The 13,764-nt window shown below is 35.2% G+C and overlaps 2 protein-coding genes across 2 annotated transcripts; both read right to left on the bottom strand.

Moving 5' to 3' along the window:
• LOC111627970 (protein furry-like) lies at window positions 1-9,142 on the bottom strand. Its single transcript, XM_023371679.1, has one exon. It carries the CDS (start codon window positions 9,053-9,055, stop codon window positions 134-136), a length of 8,922 nt encoding a protein of 2,973 aa, XP_023227447.1. The 5' UTR covers window positions 9,056-9,142; the 3' UTR covers window positions 1-133.
• A 1,415-nt stretch (window positions 9,143-10,557) lies between these two features.
• Window positions 10,558-13,132, bottom strand: LOC111627960. The gene is made up of 3 exons (XM_023371667.1): window positions 13,089-13,132; window positions 11,839-11,930; window positions 10,558-11,696 (listed from the first exon to the last, which is right to left on the bottom strand). Exon 3 carries the CDS (start codon window positions 11,597-11,599, stop codon window positions 10,685-10,687), a length of 915 nt encoding a protein of 304 aa, XP_023227435.1. The 5' UTR covers window positions 11,600-11,696; window positions 11,839-11,930; window positions 13,089-13,132; the 3' UTR covers window positions 10,558-10,684.
• Window positions 13,133-13,764: the final 632 nt, after the last annotated feature.

Below are 13,764 nucleotides of genomic sequence, written 5' to 3'. Positions count from 1 at the left end.
CTGCCGTCATTTTACACAAGAGAAAAAATACTTGAAAATAAATTAGAATGTAATCGACCCTGATGTAAAATTTATTTACTACTAAAAATTATATCTGAGAGTATTTAAAAATTATACTCATCTACGGTATATTCTAGCATTCGCTTCTATGAAAACCAGTTTCGGACTGACTTCTCTCGGGTGTGGATGAAAATTCTAGTGTGTGGAGAATAGAAGAGACTTGCAAACTTATGTCCATCAGTTGTTGACAGACGTTACATAAATTATATTCCGCTTGTGTGACAATAAAATAACCTGTTCTATTTTCACAGATATGTCTGCAATAAATTCCAAGAATGACTTCTATATCGTCTTCTTCACTGTTTCCAAGGATCGATCCAGGTATCATAGATCGGTAACTATGTAAATGCTTAATGACCTTTCCCCATTTGCTTCCTTGAATTAATTCTAGAAGTACATTCTCCACATCGTGGCGGGAGACTTCTAATTGGGATGACGGAGAAAGACGATCGCTTTCGGTTTCTTCGACTGCTTTTATCAGTTCTAATTTTATAGCCGTTACTTCGTGCGATAAATCAAATACTTGGGAATGAGAAGAAATGGCATTTAAAAATGATAATAGTTTTGTATAGCTTTCTAGTAACAACAAAAGTTGAAAGTGAAGCTTGTATAAGCAACGACAAAGATCTACTCTTTGCTCTTCAACAGTTTCCTCTGCAACGGGTTCGCCCAAAGCTTCTAATTTCATTAAAGATTTAATACTGTCCATACATTCAATGGTATGTTCCTGTTTTTCAAGAAAAGTTTCCCAATGCTCTTGAATTTCTAGAACACAGAATTTATGCTTTTCTAACAATTGGAAAGATACTATAACTTCTGGATCTATATAAATAAATGGACATTCAGCCTGGGTCAGCAGAACATCCAACATAGTTAAGAAATGAGAAGCAATCTTTCTTAGAGAATCAGTCATTGTAAAAAACTGGCAACATTCTCTTGTCAGTCTTGCAGTTTTGCGAAACGTATCTTTAAAAAGTCGTGTTAGAATCTGGTATGTGTTTGTAGCAAGAATTCCAGTAGAATCATTCATCAAACTGTGAATGTGCGATCGCCAAATATCTTCGACATCGTCCAATGAAACTGGAGCTAGATGAACGACAGCTGCCAATGGTGAAAAGCTTGGAGATGTATTACTTAGAGTAAGATCTCCATCACTAGCAAGACTATGAGTAGAAGCAGATGCTGGACTTGATGATCTTCTTCCACGGTTTAACAGTGGTAGTGAGCTTGGAGGAAATACAAGACTAACGTTTCCACTCGGTAATTCTGGATTGTCATCAAGAGGAGACACACTTCCCATTTCGTCATCAGATGATTCTTCTTTACGAGGACTTAAATTTGAACCTCCAACTGCAAGTCCTATTTTCTGTCTTGTAGTTTCTTCAGATCCTTCAAAATTAGTGAGAGAACGTCTGCGTACACCCCAATTAAAGTTATCTAGACTTTCACCTTCTTGACTTTCTAATTCATATTCAAGAAAATCAAAATCTTTAAATATTCCAAATTGCTGTTCAGGATGAATAGTATCTTCTAATTTACTGTCAGCAGACATGTCATTATTTGTAGCTGAAATTTCTTCAGTACTACTGCACATAGATGATTGGTGTTCTATAATATCACTACTTTGGCTAAATATTACAGATGGACTCTTAGGCAAGCCCACACGTTGACCACAGCTTGTTAACAAACCAATCAAATGTTCTCTTGTTCTGGTTTGCGATAGCCAAGGACGTCTCCAACTTGAAGCTGAGCCATTCTCAGTAAATGAGTGATTATGTGATAAACTTCTCCTCGGAGATGCTGTTGTACTTTCTTCTTTCTCTGTTGTAACATTCGAATCTTTATTTGACATTTTTTGTTGAAATCTTTGCCCAACTACTGGAGTTAGTGTCAAATCAATGGTGAATTCCATAGTACGACCTGGTAATTCTCTTTTTGTTCCAAATTCTGAATCCGCAAAAGATGTACTTGATGCAATGCTCACACTATCTGCCGAAGAACTGCCAATGCTCATCGATGCAGGTGGTGCGGCCAATGTGGAGGAACGTGTAACAATCAGTTTCAATATCTTTAAAGCATCTTTCCACTGAGATGTCTCAATATATCTCGAAATGACTCTCAAAAGATCTGTATTAATAGCTTGGGCAGATGAAGCAACATCTAGATAATGAAGCATACAATGTAGGATTCCTAAAATGTGTTGTAACAGATAGGTTGGTCCTTTTTCCAATATTTCAACTAAAAATGAAATTAAATTTAAAAATACATGTGAATATGCATCGTATAAATACTTAACTACGCATTTTGTCCATTGAAAACTTTCTTTGCTGAAAGATCTTCGACTATATAGTGTCATCACAGTGGCTAGATTTTCTAGCTTCTTGGATTTTTCCATGCAAACCTGAGCAATACTTTCTGCACTTTTCACACAAGATACATTTGGATCATCATAATTATGCAGGAAATATGGAAGTAACGCCATCACATTAAATGGAAAACTTAATGATTCTGAAGGATCTATGACAGGAATGTCAAGTAAAGGTATTAATCGTGATAAAAGATCAATAGTTGATTCAAAAGTAGTTGGTGATGTACATCCTTTAAGAAGGAGAGCATGTACTCCAGGAAAATTAGACCATTTCATTTGAAACTGAATTTTTTCTAATTTTTCTTGGCAATCAGTACGCTCTATGGGTAATTTAGTTAAAACTTTCTCAAGAAGTCTAATCGCCAGTAAGAATTCATGTTCATAATCAGATTCAAGGAGGGATACAGCAATCCAAAAGAACTGAGCTAACAATGCCATTTTATCTTCTTGAGAATATTGCTCATCTGCCATTTTTAAAGACTGAGCACTGCGTGAGCGTCCTAAATTGTGTCCTTTCATGCGAGAATCTATATCAGTATTACTACGATGTCTTACGTCACGTCCCTCGCTAGTCGGAGAATCAGGTATCTTTCTCCCAGGATAAGAAATAGAGTAGGATGTACTACGTACATGGCCAGAACCACCTGTAAATACACCTAAACTTGCAGCTGGTTGTGTGATTGTAATTGGTGGTGCACTTTTTCTATTACTTTCTTTGTTCAGATTTGGTGTAGATTTGAAAAATTCTCGCATAAAATCACTTATTCTAAATGCTGCATCAAGAGAATCTATTGAAGCTTCAAGAGTAAGCATTAATTCTGTAACATAACCTTGCATATCTTCACCCTGCTCAGTTACAGTTTCTACCAATCGTGATAAAATGTCCGAAAGCATTCTGGCAGTAAGAGGTACCTTCAAAGCACGAAATATTTGCAACGAACGCCCTGCGTAATGCCGAGAAGAACAAGAAAGAGCTAACTGTAAAGCTACTTGAGCCCAACGATCTTGTATGTGAGCCAGTGGAATCGATTCTTTGAATACAAAGAGAACATGTTGCAAGAAGGATGACAGTTGCTCAGCACTTCGTACCACCCAAACTTTTGCTGTAATATCTTCGTAACTCCAAAGAGGATGTCCCATTTTTGATGCAATAAAGTCAATGAGAGAATTAATGTTTTCTGCAACTGTAACATTATGATTGCTTGTTAATTCCGACTTTGATTCGGTTTTATTTTCCTTTGTTGTATCACCCGAGCAATTGTCATCGTGTGCTACTGGTGCATTCATTTCAGTCACAGTAACAGTACTTACATAACTGTTAACACTAGAACTTTTTGGCAATTTTTGAATGTCTGTGAAGTTCTTTTGAACTGTTAGATATAGAGGTGGAAGACCATATCCCATCTGTTGCATTTTATTATTTAAAATAATTTTTGCAACAGTTAAATTATCACTATGATGTGTTATGATTATCAACAAATTTAACAGTAGTTTCTTACAATGTTCATGTACTAAAGATCTTGTGTGATCTAATCCTAGAAAAATAATGTGCAACATTAAAGGAACGTGAGGAGACCAATCAATATTAATCCCATCTAAAACAACATCAGCAAGTAACATAACTGCTAAATTACATCTATGAAATCCTGTTACTGGTTGAGAACTGTCTGGAAGAAATTCTGTAAGTGGTGCATAATAACCACCAAATTCTGGCATTGGTAAAGGATGAGGTTGTGGAGTTTCAGGTTTATTTTGGTCTTCTTCAGGAACCTGACATAGAAGAATGAAATTATCTTCTTCAACTGATGCTGATACTGTATGCTGCCCTTCTTCACTATTCGTTAAAGATGGATTTTGTCCTTTATTTAGACTTGCAATACTTGGAGTGCTTTGAAGTGATCCTTGACCACTACTATCATCCTTAATCTGGCTGTCTTTTTCACATCCACTTTCTGTGCTATGACGTTTTGTGTGCAAAGTTCCTCTTTCTAAAGTTAGTTCTCCTCGTGGAGCATCAGTATGAGTACTGTTTGAACCACCGTCATCTGAATGGCTACTACCTTTTCTAACACTAGTAACCCTGAAGAAAGGTGGAGTCTCAGTTCGTTCAATGAGACAATTAAGAGTTTCGACAGTTTGCATATCTGCCATCATTTCGTCAAGCAGACGTTCTGGACACGATCGTGCCATATATAATACTACTCTTTTGGCATAGGTAAGTAATTCATTTGGTGCAAGACCAGTGATTATGAATAAATATCTAATGATAACTTTCAAATTATTTGGCCAGCAGCTGCAAAGAGATGCCCACAGCTGCTCTATTTCTTTTGGATTTTCTTCTCCAAATTTAACAGTTATATAAAAAAGATTATTCAAAACCATTTCGGTAGCTTCAGCCGAACCCCATCCTTCCCGTCTTTCTAACTGTGCGGGAGGACACGTATCTTCTCCACAGAATTCCTGAATTCGTCCAAGATGGGTGAGTGGATTAATCTGAGTTATATTAGGATCAACGAGTTCCATATTATGAAGCCAAGGTAAAAGATACTGCAAAAGATTCTGTCTGACAGAAGGTCTTGCAGTCTGTAAGCGGTTTGTAATTTCTGAAAATATAGGCATCGTGAGTTCCGGATGAAGTTGTGACATTTGTTGAGATAACTGTATTTGTGAGCATGGATAACCTGAAATTAAAACATTTTCAGGCATTCCAGACATTTTTTTCCTCAATACAACCATACTACCCTGATCACCTTCAGAATCAATCTGAAGAGAAGCAACATTTCCAAAGAATCTATGATCTAGAACTTGAAGTAACTGAAGTGCAGTTTCTTGTATATTTGCTCTTGGACAACCTGCATTTAATAAAGTTACATTTATAATTGCCATATAATGATCACATGGATATTCTCTGATACTGAAAATTGTTGCCAATGCATTAAAACAGCCATCGGCCATCTGGATTTCTCCCGTATAACAACAGTCAACTAACCAATCTAAGAGAGAGCCTACATCTGGATTGAATTCTAATAAAAGAACAACAGTTTCCTGTCCTAATCTATATATTTTTTCTTCGGGACAACTTAAAAGACTATTTAGCCATGAATACATAGAACTTTCTTCGATCAATCCAAGCGGATCAAAGGAAGGACCACAACATAATGTAGCCGACATAGCTTGAAGAGCAGAAAATTCAAAATCAGAACATGGCTCTTCTTTTATAGATTTTCTATCAACAACATCAAAATGAGATCCAAATTTCCCACTCCAACTTGCAAAGAGATAAAAGAGATTTCTTCGTAAATCTCTTCCCAGAAGATTATAACGAGATTCTAATGGAAAACTTTTTATCAGAGAATGTATAAATTCACAAAAATGTTGCTTGATTTCCTGTACAATACTAGGAACATCTTTGTCATTTTCAGTTTCTAAATATAATCGGGCTCCATCAATGTATTCTACAAATGTAGTGTTAAGGGAACTAGCATCACGATCTAAAACACTTGGACTAATGCCAAAAGTACCTTGCTTAGCTATAAGCTCTAAAACTCTAGCTAATTGAACTCTCAAAACATCTCTTCTTCTTCGTCTTCTCATGTTTTCTTGTTTCCTATCTATTGCCTCTCTAATATAAACAACTAGCTCTTCCATTAGATCTTTAATGGCTTGTGGATTAACATGAGATAGACCAATCACAACCGAGTCTCTAAGATCTGCTTGTTCACTTCTTAAAAGTGGTACAATCTGTTTAAATAGATTACAGGCATGAACACCTCCACTATTTGGAGATCGACTATCTGATCGATCAGAACTAATACTATCTGGAGAAGAACTTAAACTTAATTCGGGAGATATGTAACGAATTGAAATGACTGAATTTGGAGGTGCAACTCGACAAGCAAACATTAAATAGTTGCGCCATAAACTAAGATGGAGATCTCTTTCATTGGGTGCTTTCTTTACTGCTGTTGGTCTTAAGAGCGAAGCTCGATTATCATTCACTGGATTTAAGTCAAGATAGTTAAAAAGAGTTGTAATTCGGGAATATACTATAGGCCATGACTGTGCAACTGCTGTGGGACAGTGTTTCAATACGCATTCACTATCAAGAAATCCCATTAAACAAACACACCATGCATCTACAGCTGATCCATCAGAAATTTCTGAACAACTGCCAACAACTTTAGTCGTGCCTTCACATGTTTCATGAAATCCTGATGTCCAAGCAGCACTACTTCTCTCTGCAAGCCATTGGAGATCAATATTAGATGCGGATGCTATTGCAGCCTTTTCTCCAGGTGGAAGATATGGTAAGCATTTATTAACAATATTTGGACAGGCACGATCTATGACATCAATAACTGGTTCTTCAATATCTTTGGCTGATGCAATATATTTCAGAACTAATTTGGCCTCTTTTAAAATGTGAATTGATAAACGTCTAGGTGGAAGACGACAACTACACAAAATTACAAGTGCAATGGCTTCAACTAACCTCAACACATTTATTGAATATTCAAGTTTTCCTTGTTCACGAGATTCTTTCTTCAGTGAATTATGAGATGGATTTTGAAGAGCATTTTTCCAATTTGTAAGAAATTGTAGTAGCATCCTTAATGCATTGTCTAACAACTGCGGAAATGTATCATTTACTTCACGCAACATAAATTGTAAAAATCCATGTATTACATCTTCTCTCCATTCAGGGAAATCTAGTGTTGTGTTCTGAAGTGATTGGAATGCTAAACCTCTCAATTCCTCGTCCATGTGAACAGTTAGACGAGATAACAAATCGACCAAATCTTGACGACTCATTCCATCAGGAATGAGACGAGGAATTGCAGCAACACACGTACGGAATAAATCTATTTTTGGTTTACGCTCACCAGTAATCATATCGTCAGGTTCTTTATTTATGTTTTGCACAGTCGTCATCATTAGTGGTCGTCCAAACTGAACATCAAGTGCTTTTAATATATCATCAAATGCTTTCCTAACATATACATAATATTGGGACATACCAATTGTTCTTGCTGTTTCTTCAGTTAACATTTTATTTAAAAATGTTTTTTTGACACGGAGAGTATTTCCAGACGGCAGCACACCCACAGTTCGAGGCATAGGAGGATCACCTTCTTTTTGTTGAAGACTATCAGCAACAACAAGAAAAGCTCTTAAACCAATACTCATTCTTTCTGGCGTTAGAATAATTTTGATGGGACGTCCTACTGATAACAGATCAAAAACAATTTCTTTCATTGCAAAATCAAGTCTTTCTTGAGCAATAAATTGGATAATTTTTACAAATATATTTAATGGCGTGTCCCTCGGAACAACAGCTTTGGATCCTTTGGGAAACAGAGAGTTAACAATACTCTGCAATCTACTCTGAGTGGCCGTGTTGCTCTCGCATTTGATACGAATCATGTAAACCCACAACAGGCGATATAAAGATTCCAAAGCCACTCTGCACATCTTTGGATCTCTATTTTTTAAATGAGACAGACACATAGCTAAGAAGTAATGCCAGTTCTGAAGAAAAAATGATTTTTGACTGACACACAATAAGCATGTAACAAGTGGGAACAAAGCCAAACTATGTTTTTTCTTTGTGCACAGATCCAAAGTCTGTGAATACAACATTTCAACAAAGGTCTTTAAACAAGGGACATTCACTTCGTTCTTGACCGTAGCTGCAACAGGAACTAATATTTCTACAAAAAGTCCAGCTAATGCATGTTTAATATCCTTATCTTTAACTTCTAAGAAGTATGTTGCACATTCTTGCATGAACTGGAAAGATGCTTCAAATTCTTCAATAGGAACCATTTTAACTCTAAAAAATTTCATACCCATTAATAAACTAATGGTACTATGAGTGATAATCGGGCTGGGTTCTTTATTTCTCAGTTCTTTTAATTCGGCCATAAAACGTTTCCTGACCGACTGAAATCTGGACTGAGCGAGGACTCCGATCACTTCAGCGTATAAATCCGCAATAATGTTGACATTTTGTACATTAGGACCGGTCTGTGCCCCTTCTCTAAATTTAAAGTGCTTAAATGCTAAGTTTTCAATGTGATTTACTAAATCGTCATGACCCGGATGAACGGGCAACTGTTTCAAAACTTCTATCAAAACCAAACAGAATATAAACTCGACAGCCAAGTCTCTCCGTTCGTGTAGATAATCTCTTTCCGTTCTCTCCATCATTTCTCCTTTAGATTTGGAGTCGGAACGAAGCTTCTGCTCCTGGTTGCTCGAGTCGATACCCTGTCTGTCATACCAGGCAAAGAGAGTTCTCAACAGAGAAGGTAGACAGTGTTCGGAAGCGGAACCAAATGCACTGAGAAGTTGGTCGAAGAGGGGATCCTCTCCTCTCTGTAGGGATTTGGACAATGGCCTCTCTAGTTGCTCAGCAAGAACTAGATCGATTTTCTTTTCGGCCTGGACTGTAAATTCGGCAAAAAGAGTCCTTAAAACAAATTCTCCAGGTTTAACTTCTGTATCTATGTTTATTCCTGAAGGAAATGGCTGCCTTTCTTTCCTTGCACCCCATGGAAGCTGCGTCTGTGCACTAACTGTATAACTACTCTGTTGAGGTTTGTTTTCTGTATTACTGGCACTCATTTTTATTCTTTAATTTAACTAAAATAACTAAAATTAAAACTTCGGTTACATTGTAATTCACTTCCTCTCCTCGATCCGCTCAACGCCCTCTATTGTTATCGGATATTCCAACAATAGCGAAAATTTTTATTTATTTATTTTTAAAAAAGTAGATAATTATAATGTTTAATTTAATTATTTATTTTAAAATATTTTTGTATTAACATTAAATAAAATAATTTAAGTTTAATTATAATAATGCTTATTTAATTGAGATTATTCATATTGTTACGTCAATTTGACGTCATTTCTTCAATTTGACAATAAGAAATTATTAATAATGACGTCAAATTTACGTAATAAAAATCGAAGAGATCTAACGTTAATGAATTCGGCAACGACTTTAACGTGCAGTTATGGGAATTCGGGTTCGAGTTCGATCGAGCCTTAGAGATTTTAATGAATGGTTTGACCCGAATTATCAGGTTCCTTTTCTTATCGATCGGCAGATTTATTTGTGAGCTTGACCGAATCCGTAATGGGCACGAAATAGGAAAACTTTAGAAAGCATTTTTATAATTTCAATTTAATTTTTTATTGTAAAAAAATTATTAAATGTGAAAATTACGTAAAAAATCTAAAGAATCTTGCATTAATTTACTGTAGCGGTTCTCAATATTTTCGGCATTTGGATGCTACAATACTAGCGTGTCTACCGCTCTGAGGGACTCGGGAACGGATAGGGGCAAGATATATTCCCGGGGGTTTGTGACTCTTCTGGATTCCTTTCCGGGTCCACCGAAACGACAGGCACACTCTACGAATCATACCGATTGAGAACTATTACATTAACAAGGAGTGCTACACTTATGTGCCCCGCCGATTTTGATAAATTTTGGCACAAAGCTAGTGTTTGATACGATAATATACTCACGCAAATCGTTTCATTCTATGGCCATAATGAGCCAGTTATAACTAATTGAATGTGAAAGTACTTATGGTCGACGAGTAATATAGTAATTTGGACACGTGAGCGCTGATGTGCCTAAGAGAGGAGCAGCAAGAGAAGATCGATGGCGTGTTTTTATCCACGCCGTTATATTGTATCACTTATTAAAATACCAGCACAATTAATATTTGGAGAGAGAGTAGTTCAATATCAACCGTATTTAAATAAATTTTTAAACGCCAAAAATGACTTGATAGAGCGGTACCTCTACAAACTAGTCAATGGCAGAAGATTACGAGGATGGATACCTTAACTTTCTAACCTCGATAACTCATTCATTACGGTCCATAGAATGAAACGGTTTTGGGAATTGCATTATCGTATCAAACACTACCTTTGTGCCAAAATTCATCAAAATCGATGGGTAATCTACATAAGTGTAGTAATCTTTGTAAGTTAATGTAAGATTCTTTAGATTTTCTATGTAATTATTTAAACTTGTTTACTTTTACTGTAATTTGTAGTGTACTATATTAAATACTGTACATCAAAATCGAAATATTTTTAGTATATTCCAACACTTTTATTTAAAAAAAAACAATTAAAACTGAAGTATACTGTCATGACAAATCGTCAATTTTGTATATTCGTAAATAATAATTTTTTTTTTATTTAGATACCATCGTGAATAATAATCCAAATCAGTTAAGAATTAATTTTCCCTTGCGATCAAATCCAGCTCTTTGCGTTCCATTTCTCACTTTGAAATGTCTTATGCAAGACCTCAAATTCTTCTTACCCTTCTGCACAAAGATATGTTCCTCTGGATTATATCCAACATTTACGTAAACGAAAGGTGTTAACATGGATAATGTACCCAACGAAGGTGAAGTATATATGAATCGTCTACCAAAATCACGCATTACGAAAACGTCTCCCAATATATTTTGTTGAATACAAATATCGGCAATGATCCACATCTGATCACCATTTGTCTGGTATTGATGAATGGAATTTTTAATTTCGAGGACACAACTATTTATTGCTTCTGTACCACACTTGGAATTTGTATAAAAGACATCAGAAGATAAATCGTAATCCAAATGACGAAAGTATTCTACTGTAGATTTTGTTCCGGAATCATCTACTAAATACACGAGACTATGCTCTAAAGATGTAAAAGTAATTCCACGGTTTGAAAACTTCGCTATACGATTCCATAAATCCACGTTGATGATTATTCCTTCTTGTAAGATGTTACCAAATGGATGAAGGATGCAACTGTTATCACCAGAGTGATCGATGGCTGCCACACATCTACCCGGAACATTTACCACGCGAACTGCTTTGTCAACAGTAATATCAACTTGAATATAGTGGTCGAGATGAATTCTGATAGTACCTTCGGGTGTAATTACGGGACAAAAATTTGGATACTGAGGATAGACGCCCGAGTGTAATCCATAATTTACCGAATAAGCGTCATAAAAATTGTTGCAAGGATTGTCGTTTATTGATTCAGATGTTACGTTTTGAGGTTCTCTCGAACTATTGGCATTAGATGAGGGGATCATATTTTGAATTGTGCGATCGTTTCTTGGACTGTAATAAAACATGGTCCTGAAGAAAGACTTGCGCCAATTATAGTAATATCGAAAGTTTTGGTTTTTTTTAATCTCGGAGAATATTCTTCGCTTTAACTCTTTGGTCTTTCTGTAAAGATTTAATTACATTAATAAATTAATGATAAATTAAGGAATTGTATAAAAAATTCAAATATTATAGAAATAATATATCTATTAATGCTTTGAATTTAATTTGGAAGATTAGGAATGATGGAATAACGTTAACTTGCTTTGATTTGATGGAATACGGTAAAGCAACACGTGGGTCATCAGCCAAGACGGGTTTCTCTTGGAAGGAAGGACTTTCTAAGAAAAACTGGCCCTATTTAAGTGTTAGACATGATGAAAACTTGGAAAATTTCACATGGCCATTCCGTTAGTGAGGCGCGAAACCTCCACTAATTATTAGTGGTTAATTTCGTGGCCGATTTGGTCACAAGAAAATTCGTTTTTTGGAATTTTAGAAATGGGTTGATATCTTAATTTTGTGTAATAAAAAATAGATATTGTTAAAGCTTATGTTTAATTTTATTAAATTTTTAGTCTGGAGTGCACGAGAAGAAAGGGGCAAATGCTGGTTTAGGTGTTTGAAAGGGTATTGGAGAGACTACGAGTGTGTAAATGACAGAATGTTATGGGTACGGTTCAAAGTGAAAATGCTAAGAGTAATTACGATTGTTGTATAGTGAAGACCACTGTAAGTAATGAGAATAATGAGAAGCTCTGGGAGAGGTGGCGGGAGATAAATAACATGGGTTCAAGGGTCAGTTGAAGTCTATAAGGGAAAGACTGTCAACTATAAAGACCTGGACACGTTAGGTCATAACAATTTGTTACATTCAGTGTAAGAAATTGTAAATATTTTATTTTTTTATATTTAAAATCTTGTTTGGCGTTCCAATGTTTTTTGTTCTATTTTCCGTTAGCTTTTGTAAAGTGTTCGAATTTTAAATGGCAAACTGACGAAAGTCTTTATTTTTTTATTTTATCTTATTTATACACATTTACACGTTAGTTTAATAAACATTTTTGCTTCTGTACGACGTTGTATGTATAAATAGTTGTTTGAGTGATCTACTGAAGCAGTTATTTTATGAATTATGATTAATTTTTTTTTCTTTTTAAAAAAGTTGAGATTTTTTTTTTGTAGAATTTTATTGTGACGTTTTGCCATTTATCAGAAAACATTTTAGAATTTCGTACAACATGTATACAGGGTGGCTCAAAAGTCAGTTAACGATCATAAGGTCTAAATTTCTGTCACATTCTCCTAATACTTTATCGCTTACAAGTTTTACAGAAAATTATTCGAAACCTTTCTTCTTCAATACATAAATTACGATGTTTCAACATAATTCCACAGAATTTTCTGGCAAAAGACTTTGTTAACTGACTTTTAGACCACCCTTCATGTTATTATAACATTTACTGTAAAGTTTATATAATTATATGAATTTCTTATAAAGACATTAAATTTTACCTTCTTATCGTATTCTTTAGAATTTCTTTCGTCGATATTCAAAATTTTTCTAACGATTTAAATTAATTAATTCGAATGTTAATCATCATCATCGATAGATAGTAAATAAATACTTTTATGGTAAATTTTCGTAAATGTTTACGGAAATAACTTTAATCTTTAAGTATATTAATAAATATACATTTAAAATCAGCTTATTTTAATAGACTTAAAAATGTGAAAATGTTGAAAATAAAATTTAATATAATCCTTCGCTTTACGACGAGATATACAACACAACACATGGGCCAAATTTGCCAAAGGGGTGGCACTCGGCAGGGCTTTCTATTGAAAACTGGTTCCAATTTAGGTGCGAGACACGTGAAGAAAACTCGTAAAACTCAAAAACTCTACCTACTATATATCGATTATAATTATGGCTGACATAATTACAGTAGAACCTCGATTATCCGACCCCCGATTAACCGACACCCCGGTTAACCGACCGTCCTAGTCGGCAAATTTCAAATGTCCGCGAGTGATGTGGTGCTACAATATTTGGCTATGTCTTGGCTACTTTAATATTATTTTTACGTGTTTTAGCTGGCAACACTCATTCGACCATGAAAGGGAGCCAGTATTTAAACGAGGCTTAATTTTCTAATTTTTAACGATACAATAGCGACGATTATTATTA

This window comes from Centruroides sculpturatus, unplaced genomic scaffold (assembly GCF_000671375.1).
Source record: "Centruroides sculpturatus isolate CEXI.00-Female unplaced genomic scaffold, Cexi_2.0 scaffold1, whole genome shotgun sequence".
NCBI classification, from domain to species: domain Eukaryota; kingdom Metazoa; phylum Arthropoda; class Arachnida; order Scorpiones; family Buthidae; genus Centruroides; species Centruroides sculpturatus.
The sequence above is the reverse complement of the archived record's forward strand: the minus strand, read 5'-3'. Positions and strand labels throughout refer to the sequence as shown.

Excerpts from the sequence above, each read along its gene's own strand:
- LOC111627960 (XM_023371667.1), bottom strand. The coding sequence starts at position 11,599 with ATGTTTTATTACAGTCCAAGAAACGATCGCACAATTCAAAATATGATC.
- LOC111627970 (XM_023371679.1), bottom strand. The coding sequence starts at position 9,055 with ATGAGTGCCAGTAATACAGAAAACAAACCTCAACAGAGTAGTTATACA.